We start from the raw sequence: 12,017 nt of genomic DNA, 5'->3' as shown, positions 1-12,017 counted from the left end.
GGGTGTGTTCAGCTTTCTAATCCACAAGGTGTGTCTAGGAGAACAGGTAGGTTGAGGGAAATGGATGAGAGAAGAGGAGGGCATAATAATGTATTGTCTTACCAAAGTTAACAATTAGCAAATTGTCTTGCTGCAATTAACACAAGCTTAAATGTTTGTGGTGTATATTGCTGCACTCTGATGTTGTTCCAAATCCTGTGTGCCCACCTCTCTGAATTAACCATTCCAACACCCTGATATAGTATTACATTCAATACACAAAGCAAGAGCGGCCCACCAGAGCATGTAACATATTTATCTTTTTTTAATTCATGTTCCCAAGGAATTTTATAGTCCTTAATTCTAAAACAGGTCCAAATATATAAATTGATGTGTTTGTATCATCAAAGGCACGAAGACAGTTAGTCCTGTAAAATAAAATCTTTATAGAACCTTAACAGTTATTTTGATATATAGCAAACGTGTTTCATCCTCAACTCATTGTACTTCCTCTGGGCTGTTAATAAATAGCTCAACGGAAACAAATGTATTTAAAACAAATGGTGCAAGACTCTATGGACACATTGATGTAATTTCCAATTACAAAAGGACATATAACGTCTATATTAAGTGCAAAATGAAAAGAATTCAGGACAAACCATACATGATCAAAATGCTCAGTTTTTCGAACAATTGTTATGTAATTTCTGGACCTGTTCAATTTGCAGTGTATTTAAGTGTTAAAGCAAGTAAGTCTCTATTACTCACTTTATCAAGTTGCAGTTCAAGAGGAGATCCCAAATTATCATAATAACATACCTTGTAATATCTACAAAACATAATTTTCAACGCTGAAGACCCCGGTTTTACAGCATTATGGACCATACCATACCATAGGTCACACTCACCCCTAATTACTGATCAATTACCACTCTCTGTTGGCATATAACACATTGTCCCTGGATGTCACAGTTAATATCTACAAGAATATATATATATCCCTCAAACGCAAAAACACTTCTGGACTAGACACCTCTCAAGATCAATCAGCCAGGCTGATTTGGCCTTATAATAGGCAACACGGAGCACTTAGGAGAATCATCACAAAGCATTGGGATCTTATTAAATGCGACCCAATAATAGGTGAGAAACTTCCAGCCACACCTAGTATCACCTATAGAAAGGCATATTCTATGCAGGATGCCCTTGTTAAATCTAGTCCAGAAATTGTGTCACGCAGTAATTGGCTGGACAAAAGTAAGGGTTTTAGGAAGTGTTCCACTTGTAAAGCCTGTCAACACGGACTAAACAAGACAGAGTTCGTTGTCGCATTTTCCACTGTTGCTTGGAAGATTAAGAAACAGCTGACCTGCAAAAGTGAGTTCGTGGTGTATGTGCTGGAGTGTCCGTGTGCCCTGCGTTATGTAGGTAGTACCAAACTACAGGTGCACAAAAGGATACTTCAGCACATAAGGGCTATCAATACTAGTGACCCGGCATATCCTGTAGCTCGTCATTTTAAGGAATGCCATAATAATGACAGTGCCCTACTAAGATATTATGCCATTGATGATGTGAGCCCACTGAGAAGAGGAGGCAATAGAGAAGGTGCCCTAAGAAGATTGGAGACTAGGTACATACTGGAAATGGACAGTAGAGCTCCGGGAGGATTAAACTCCACTGAAGATTTCTACACCTGTCTCTAAATACTATTTGATTAGAACTCAAACATTACCTTTGGGGTGGGGTTTAGACTTTGGATAATGAGTGGTGTTGGTATGCGAGGGAACAGGATAGTCTTTACAAGTCAATGTTGCCGGTTAAAAACAGCGTTCTAGTCTAACCAGGTCCTGAGAATGTCCAATATGCCTGATGACCATATAGCTCATTATAGCCCAGGCTTGGGCTATAAGAGTGTATAGCATTCAGGGAGTGTGAATTTATTCACTATGAATCATACAACTGATAAGATGAAAACAAAGTGGCATTGAAAATAGTTTCCACAAGGGAAAACAAAAGGATATAAGAGAGAACATGATGTATTAGTGCACATATCACGGTTTTTTTAAATCACTGCTAGCTAGTGTCTTATGTAATGTTGTGTAGATTTTGGTTAAAAGGTAGGGGAGGCTGCGATAATGTATTTAATTAAGAAAATTCTATCTCCTCCCCAGCCAACTTTATGTTTATAGACAGATATGATTCTTCCCTCTCTTATTTGATACATGAGCAAGCTGTATAATAGACAAAAAAAAATTTTTAATGACTGTTTTTATTAGGGATTTTGGAATACTTTAGTATTCGTAACCCAATATTGTTCAGTACTTGTGGTTTCATGGCCATTTGAGAAAAGATGTAAATACATTAATTAGTAATGTGCATATAGTTGTTGATGCATTCTGAATTTGAATAGTGTGTAAATATTATGTTTTGCACTAGTCCATCATTGATTGTATTTTGCACATAGTTAATTTGCACAGTGTCTATTCTTATTCAAGGGATTATCCCGGAATGAGCCGCATTTTTTGCACATAGCTAATTCATGGCCATCTGAGAAGAAGTGTAAATATTGTAAATATATTAATTAGTAATGTACATATATGTGCTGATGCATTTTGAAGTTTGAATAGTGTGTAAATATTAGTATTTGCACAAATCCATCATTGTTTGCATTTTGCACTTAGCTAATTTGCACAGTGTTTATTCTTATTTAAGGTATTATCCCGGAATGAGCCGCATATTTTTGCACATAGCTAATTTGCACATTACTCATTGAAATTTAAGGGATTATCCCGGAATGAGTGGCATCTTTGCCGTAATCTGTCTTCCATATCCATCAATTGTTGATAATATCATGTGGTGAGATCTAACCAATGACACAACAAAGACCATTAACACTAGCACTTTAAATAATGCCTCCCTTTTTGCATGCGTCATGTGACCAAGGCCTCTGTGAAGGCCGAAACGTTATGCTGAGGTGCGCCTTCCCCACGACTTAATAAAACTGCTCACCTGCACTTGGGTCTCCTCTTCATTTCTGCGCCAAAGGTATCCGTGACTGGGCTCCGGCGAGAGAAAAAAAAAAAATATATATATATATATATATATATATACATATATATATATATGTATATATATATATATATATATATATACAATCACATAGTCCCCTGTGAACAATGTGACTACATTTTGAAATGTAATACCTATATGTTCGATAGCATATAACAAAAACTGATGCATTGAACATCAAATCAAATTATCAGCTAGAATTCACAAATTATGATACACAATGACAGATGTTCATATGTACAAAGAAAATGGAAGATTTTATAAATTGATTCATGTGTATATGATATAGCGTTATATGCTGTCTGCAGTCTTGGAAAGGTGTTACATGACTCCCAATGTGGTTTATCTGTAAACGCTGATCTCTTCTTTCTAGCCAAAGCCAATGAAGTTTGATTGCACACTGGAACTCAAACTGATGGAGAGATAACATACCTAACTTAACACAATACATATTTAAATGAGCAGCATATCCCTTTGATTACACATTAATTAACATCATACGTTCAACTCAAACCATTGTTAAACAAAACGTATTCAAGAATAACATTTTCCCTTTATCCATAGCGTTCCCTAACTCATACAAAGAGAAGTCACAACAGTGTAATCATTTCAGGGATCAACATTATTCCCATAGCAATGGCTATCCAGGGAAATGCATGCAACAGCCTATAGAATGCTAATGTAATAAAGGATCAAAGAAGAGTTAAAACAAAGCATAATGCATATGCAAATTATAGTATTCCGATACCATCAGAAAGCATCACCCATCCTCTGGAGGTGGCCATTTTAGTGGAGTCTATAAGAGTGCCAATCCAACGTCAGACTTATTGAAGCCTCCCTCAAACTGTTGCATAGAGAAAACTTAAGTTCAGATTACCTCCCTAATAAAAAGGCCATCAAAGATAGTCTACTCGAGGAACCTATCTGGGAAGTACCAGGATCCTTCCCTGCACAGTTATAGCAGGACATCGTCATGTCATAATGGCGTGCCGGTTAAGCATAATCTTGGATTCCCCAACTATTAGTACCTCATACACCTGAAAAAAATACTTCTACATATTTCAATCCACAATCTTCCATTGGTTGTGGCCATCTTAGTAAAGTTGTTCACAGTGCTGATTGAAACACCAGTTCTTGTTAGAGCCTACCACAACCTGTACAACAGTAAAACTTAAAGTTCACATTATTGCTCTCTTAAAAAGGCCATCAAAGATATTCTACTAGAGAGACCTATCATGGTCATAGAGGCTTACATGCCTGCACTAGCAGTAGTAATAGGACATCGTTGCATTGCAATGGTGTACTGGTTAAAGGCCATATTGCGTTCCCCAGCTAATAATACCTCATGAACCAGCTAATAATACCTCATGAACCAGAAACGTTTCACCTTAAAATTTTCATCCACATCCATCTACATGTCAACAATGTAAAAAACACTGACCATTTTACAATGACCTACATAAAGTAACCAAATACTAATTCTACACTTCATTAGAGATAAATACTGCCTCATCCACCTACAATCTCCTTAGATGCATAAGGTAAGTCATGCCACTGTATCTTGGGCCCTGTCAAATGCAAACAAGCATAAAAACGTAACCAACCACCAGCAATGTAATAGCAGACATCTCATGAATTAATGTTCAGAGTAACCACCATCTTTAAATGATTAGTTAGTCAAGCTGATACTGTATCAAGGTAGTCCAGTAAGAGAAGGAGGTAACTGAATCACCTCCCATCCTCACTTTCCAACAACAATCCCACAACCAAAGCAACAAACGTTTCAAATCCTTATAGTGTCTCACCCTCTTATGATCCATTCAGGTCAAAACCAAATTGGCAACCTTCATTAGACAGTTAATCGATCACTCAGGAAATCCATAGTCACAGAACAATATTCCAAGCATATATATTGTCCCAAAAATTACAGTGACATGTATAAAGGCCCTTTGTAACTTGCACCAATCCATTTTCCAACAATGAACTATAAAAAATGATGAAATTCCTGATCCATATTCAGATCATATTTCAAATTTCTTAAGCTACAAATCTATTTTGCCTCACTCTGTCTCAACAGCAGTTCTCAATCACCACGTCTTGGATCAGCAGATATTCCATCAATCCTTTGAAAAAGAAATAACTGCTTGTCTCTAATGTCACAATTTTGTGACACCAGTGGATTTGTGGCATCACCATTTCTGTATCTCCTTGCATGTCCAAGGACCTGATATCTCAGCTCTCTAGTGCGGTTACCTACATAGGTCTAGGGATTTATAAAGCGCATAGCTACCCTTGGGCATCCCAGCGCTGAAACGAAACAGGACAGAAAGATATTTACACATTAATTTAGGGGAACAACCAAGTCTTGAGTCTCTTTTTAAAAGAGAGTTCATTTTCAATAAGTCAAAGCTCTGGGTCCATACTGTTCCAAAGTACATAGATCTTATTACAGCCACAAAGAATGACATATACCACAGATCTGGTATGGCAATTGATGAAGTATCTGATCATGTATTCCCAGACTGTGGTAAATTTAAAAGATGTCACCTTGTTCATACTCCATTTACATGTGTGGAAACCTGAGGACTGACTTTGTAGCCATGTACTTTTGGAATTGCAAATCAGTCGAATAACACTGGGGATAACAAGTTTTTTAAATCATATACCCTCTTCTATATGTCACTGTTGCAGGTATTCTGTTTGGAAACAGAACTTTACCTCTGATCACATAACGTCAGTATGTATGTAAGGGCTAAGTCACCATAACACAACAGTACATATGGGCCCAAATCCGACTAGCTCACAGTGCCTTACCTGCCCTCCTAACCTTTCCAGAGTAACAGGTGAATTTGCAACCTATAACACAACTCTCTTGTTCCCAGGGGACCCTGGAAACAGATCATCACCTTTCGTTCTCTTACTCTTGCATCTCCATAATAAAAGAAAGACACAAGGAAAGTTTACAATAGTTATTGAAACTATTGTGCTCTATTCTGAAGCAACTGTGCTGTGATTAAAAAACATATACAACTATGCAGAGTAATTAGTTTTACGAGCAAACTGTATACAATGAAAAGCCCTACCATGGTAAATGATATATCTATCTAAGCCTACCCTTATCACATGAACACAGTGATATAGCAGTGATCTCTGGGATTAGCACCAGACTCCAATCTGGCATTTGCAGTTAGGTAGTCAGTATCTCAGGTTGCACAAGGCTCTTTTCCTCTGCTAGAATCTTCCTCTCTGTTTTCCAGAGGGCAAGTCTCGGTTTATATGATAAGAAGTGCTCTGTTGAAAAACAGCAGCTGTGCCTCTGTGTTTTGTCTAAAATGTTAGAAACTGTTGTTTTACAGAGGACAGAAAATTGGGGCACCATGTTGTTCAACCTTGTAGGAAATGTTCAGTGTGAATCCCAAGAGAAAAAATCAGAATAATTACATGCACAGCTTATTTCTAAAATAATATCATGTCACAAAAATAAATGTGTTATGTGTGGCTGTGCAATTAGGCTAAAATAAGGGAGAACCAAAGTAGACCCTAAAGGGAGCTTACTACATCACAGAGGGGTAGATTTACAAATGTTTTGCATTGGGTTAGCGTCACAAAAGTTACACTAACCAGTACAAAATATTATTTCTGAATTTACTTTCCAGTGCAAAATTCTTTTTGAGCTGGAAAGTACCCTGTAAGTAATGGAAGGCAACAGGAAGTACTGCTTTGCTTTACTTAGCACCAAGGGGACATTACATGGGTGGTACATGGACATTATCTTGCTGCCACCCATGCCTTTTGCTACAAAACCCTTCTTACAAACAATTGTTAACAGGGTGCAGCGCTAAAAGTGAACGCCACTTCAAAAGGGGCATGAACAGGAGAAATGTTTTGATTTCTAATCTGTTTTCCAACTTTGCATGCATGCATGCTGCACTGTCCAGAACACATACACATTGGAAAAATTGGTTTAACTTGCTAGGCATAGTATTTTGAACAGGAAGGGCAACCTGCCTGTACAAAACCTATGCTAGACTAATGCACGCACCCTCGGGCTATGGTGCTAAGGTGTGTGCCTGGCGCACCACAGCTGAAATTAGCACTGGTGCTAGGGAAAGGGGAGAAGAGAGCCATATGTCTGTAGATATGGTGCTTTCTAGTTCCCTTCCTGTCATGCAATGCAGCGCAGCCTCTTTGGGTGTTGCCATGCATTGTGTGCCATGACTTTCTTTTTTAATAGTGTTCTAACCCTGATACAGTGGATAGGATATCCCAAAGTTTGTTGAGAATTCTGTATACTTCTTTGCTAGATCTAGTGTATGTTGTGATAAAAGCCAACCAAACTTCTCCCTTCTCTTTCTAGTTTTGACCCCTTACAAGGCTCTTTCTAGGGATAGCATCCTCTCTATTTTTAGTCTTCCTCAAAATCTAAGGTTTGTTTGGTCAATTAGCCCCACCGCTGCTGCCGACGTTCAGCGGACGTTGCGTGCACTACCTCGGTAGTGCTGCGCACGTCCGTTGAATGTCGCGGCCCCGCCCGCACAATAGAACGTTCCGCACTAGCGCAGAACGTTCAGCGCAGGCAAGGGGTTAATAATACGCAGTTCTCATGAAAATTCACGTCCTCACTACAACTTCCCTGAATATGAAGCACTTCTCCGACAGGTGTTGCCTTCATGATACTAGCCGGTTGTGTACTTGCTGGTTGTAATTGACTATTACATGCAGTTGTTCTTCTAAAAAAGGGTGCTTTGGATTTTCTTTTCTGAGATGTAAAGCAATAAATCTACAATGTGAGTCCTTAGTAGGACGAGTATGTCCAGATGTGGGTCCCGTGCAAACTGTGTCACTGGAATCAATCTATACCTGGCTGATGAGCCCTAACTAGGAGGAAACTGGTCCGGGGTTGCTTTCACTCTGGTTCAGGTAAGATCTGGAGTGGCTGTTTGGGCTCGCATGTTCCCATTGGAGCAGGTTCAAGACTGATTTGCATATGGCTTGGCCCAAACTGATGTGGCATGGTGTGCAAAATAACAATGAACTGGGATGCATCTGTCTCACCAGTGTTTGAGATTAATTCATGCACTGCATTCATCACTTTTTGTAAACTTTAGTGTGCCACCCTAAGTGGGAAAGGTATGTCCAGAAGTGGGTCCTGCTCACACTGTAGTATTGGAATCAAGCTAATCCTGGCTGATGAGCTCTAACTAGGGCAAAACTAGTCCTGGGTTGCTTGTATTAAGGCTCAGGGAAGACCTGGAATGGCAGTTCGGTCTGAACTGTACCCATTAGAGCAAAATTATGATGGACTGAGAAGCGGCCCAAGTAATTACCAGTGGCTGAGATTAATTCAAGCATTCCATTTATTCATTTTTTGTACACTTTAGAGTTTTTTCATAGAGCATATACACGTTATGTGTCCTTTTGTGACTGGAAATTATATCAAAGTGGAAGTATAGAATCTAGATCTATTTGTTTTCAGCATATTTAAATATATCTGTTTTCTTTGATCTGTTTATGAACAGCCCTGAGGAAGGCCTGTTGAGTTCAGGGCAAAACGGGGTGGCTGTAAATAGAAATAATTGTTAAGTAGTAGCAATAAAGATTTAAGATAAGGGTCTGATTACGAGTTTGGTGGATGGGTACTACAAGTTCCATAGGGATGTTTGTGACGGACTAACCCTGTCTACCAAACTCGTAATAAGGTCCTAACTGTCTTTGTGCCTATAATGAGACAAATATTGCAGGCTACAATGGTTCTGTCGGGGAGAACCCAATTGCTTTGAAAAAATGAAATTAAAGATAACCAGGGAGAGTTGCTTGATACCTATTAAAAACCTATGACAAGTATAGCATATACATTGGATAAATCATGAAACGCATATCAAATGACGTTGGAACGCATATCAAATGACGTTGGAACACAGGTTAAAGCAAAACTCCTACTAGAATATGCTTGCAAAAGATTCTTCTTTTATATCAATTTAAGCTTAAGTCAATATTTACAAGTAATCAGAAGCCTGGCAATAAAAAAATTACTGACAAAGGTGACAAGTGGTATGGTGACATTAAGTGCTCAGGGATAGTGGTGCAGTGCATATATACAAGGTGATATTATGCACAATGTATTTACACAAAGAATTAGAATGCGGTCAGAACGAGGGTAAGCAATAACTCTGGCAGGTTTGCTTATTGATTTGACACCCAGAGATTTGGTTGATCTGAACCATGTATATTTGTCGACGTTTCGACCCTGACAGAGCGTTATTAGAATGTCATGGCGGGTCTTCTTCAGGCCAAGTGGAAGCGTTGACAGCCCAAAAGGTGGGGTGAATCGCTGTGGCATCCCTTGCTTGGTGAATGCCGTCAGAGGATCTGCACGTGTCAGATAAGCTCAAGGAGTGAAGATTGCTTCATAAAGTGAAACCCCTAGCACAATGTGGTAATCAATTCCAGAATGTGGAGGACACAGAGTTAATGAGGTCCTTCAGGGGGGCCAGGCAACATTCCTGGATTGAAGCTCTCGATTTAACTGTGTTCGGCTGCAGTCTAGACTGCCGCCAAGCACAGAACCATTATAGCCTACTATATACATACACAGGTTCTGAGGGACACAGGGTCGCCCCGTTGTTGCTATATTATAATGCTACAAAGTCATTGACTTATATATTTGGACCTGCTTTGGAATTTAGGACTGAAAAGTTCCTTGGAAACATGAATTAAAAAAGAGAACATTATTACGTGCTCTGGTGTGCCTCTGCTGCTTTGTGAATTGAATGTTCTAAGACATCCTACTGTGCCAATACTTACTAAAATCTGTTGCATTATCTGATATAAATCACATGCTGAGATCATGAGTTTTTTGTTTTTTGTTTAATGTCACAGACTGGAACCAGACGATGTACGGTTATCCAGACCCCAAGACCAGAAAGGAAGCGGACATGATTTTACCTATTGTGCTTCAGTATCTATGTCCTCCTTACATTTCCTTCTTTGGGCTTGGCGCTGTCTCTGCTGCTGTGATGTCTTCAGCTGACTCTTCAATATTGTCAGCCAGCTCAATGTTTGCTCGGAATATCTATCAGCTTGCTTTTAGACAAAATGTGAGTCTCTTCTACATTACAGATTGGATCATTTAATTCAGTAGTTAATTCAGTAGACCCACTGTCTGACTTTCAATTTATATGTATGTGTAGCGTTGGTCAGAATGTTATAGTGTGTGTCCATGACAAATTACATTATGGTGCATTTAATATTGAAATTGAGATATTGTTTGAGTAAAATGAATATAAAAACCAGAAAGGCCAATTAACTATAAACTAACAAAAGCCAAGAAGGGGCAAAATCCCAGAAAGGCCACAGGACATGCATGCTACAAAAATGCTGGTGCAAACAGAATAAATGTTTCTTTCTTCAAATTGGAATAGATTGCTTACATGCTTTGTTTATTCTCCCATTGACACTTCATGGCTAAGGCCCATGTTAGCGATTAGCTAATCACGTAGAAATTAGAAAAAGGTTAACGGATCAATGTTCCAAACTTGAGCTCGAAACAGAGACATCTATTTGTTGAAGAGATGAACCACATTTGGCCCAGGGATTCCATGATTCCATTGTTAATTTGGTTGAAAACCCCATAATAGAACCCTCAGCTGTTTTATGTTGGGATGTTTCATTATTGGAAAGGTGGCCAGAATTAGAGCTGTTATCAAGAAAGGGAATTTTTCCATTCCATTAGAGCTTTTATTGATTGACATGAAATATAAATCTACTCCCACTGATCAGAATTTCAGGAAGCACTTGCTTTATTGATAACATGTAGTCACCCGATTAACTCATGATTCTTGACCTGCTAAACTGACGCAGCAAATAGTTCCTAAAGTTGGTATTGATTGTAGGGTTTATTTGACTACTTGTTCACCGCAGGAATAGTGCTCTTGAAATTTAAATTTGCAGTGGTTCTTTTACTGCTGAAGAAACTAACCTGGGATCAAGCTGATGGAACTAATTTTATCCTGTGTACCAGTTCCCATGCCCAGCAAATCTTTTACAAAAATCTGAAATTCCCTGTCCACAGCAGCAGCTCCAAAATGTAAGATCAATCAATCACAAGAATTTGTATAGCGCGCTACTCACCCGTAAGGGTCTCAAGGCGCTGAGGGGGGGGGGGGGTCGCTATTGCTCGAACAGCCAGGTCTTGAGTTGTTTCCTGAAGGAGAGGTGATCCAGGGTCAGCCATAGGTGAGTGGGAAGGGTGGTCCATGTCTTGGCTGCCAGGTAGGAGAAGGATCTTCCTCCGACGGTGGATTTCCGAATTCGTGGGACGGAGGCGAGGGCGAGGCTGGCGGATCGAAGCTGGCGGGTGGGTGTGTAGAAAGTGAGGCGGCTGTTGAGGTACTTTGGGCCCATGTCGTGGAGAGCCTTGTCTGCGTGGGTGAGGAGTCTGAACGTGATCCTCTTGTTGATGGGGAGCCAGTGCAGGTCTTTCAGGTGGGCAGAGATGTGGCTGCGCGAGGGATGTCCAGGATGAGTCGTGCTGAGGCGTTCTGAATGCGCTGGAGTCTTTTCTGGAGTTTGGCTGTGGTTCCAGCGTAGAGGGTGTTCCCGTAGTCCAGACAGCTGGTGACGAGGGCCTGGGTGACCATCTTCCTGGTTTCTGTGGGGATCCATCGGAAGATCTTTCGGAGCCTGCGCAGGGTGTTGAAGCAGGATGATGAGACTGCGTTCACTTGCTTGGTCATCATGAGGGAGGAGTCCAGGATGAAGCCCAGGTTGCGTGTGTGGTCCGTTGGTTTGGGTGCGCTGCCAGGAGTCGTCCCACGCGGAGGTAGATGGTCCGAGGATGAGGACTTCCGTCTTGTCTGAGTTCAGTTTCAGATGGCTGATCTTCATCCATTCTGCGACGTCTCTCATTCCTTCCTGGAGGTTGGCTTTGGCGGTGGCGGGGTCGTTGGTGAGGGAGAGGATCAGCT

General features: G+C 40.2%; 1 protein-coding gene across 1 annotated transcript in view; it reads left to right on the top strand.

Moving 5' to 3' along the window:
• Nucleotides 1–12,017, top strand: part of LOC144773236 (high affinity choline transporter 1-like) — a 182,996-nt gene that overhangs the window by 161,528 nt on the left and 9,451 nt on the right. Inside the window, exon 5 of the mRNA XM_078658143.1 lies at nt 9,931–10,148. Coding sequence (XP_078514269.1) covers nt 9,931–10,148 — 218 coding nt within the window. The remainder of the gene's footprint in view (nt 1–9,930; nt 10,149–12,017) is intronic.

The sequence above is a fragment of the Lissotriton helveticus genome, chromosome 8, assembly GCF_964261635.1.
Source record: "Lissotriton helveticus chromosome 8, aLisHel1.1, whole genome shotgun sequence".
Taxonomy (NCBI): Eukaryota; Metazoa; Chordata; class Amphibia; order Caudata; family Salamandridae; genus Lissotriton; species Lissotriton helveticus.
The sequence above is the reverse complement of the archived record's forward strand: the minus strand, read 5'-3'. Positions and strand labels throughout refer to the sequence as shown.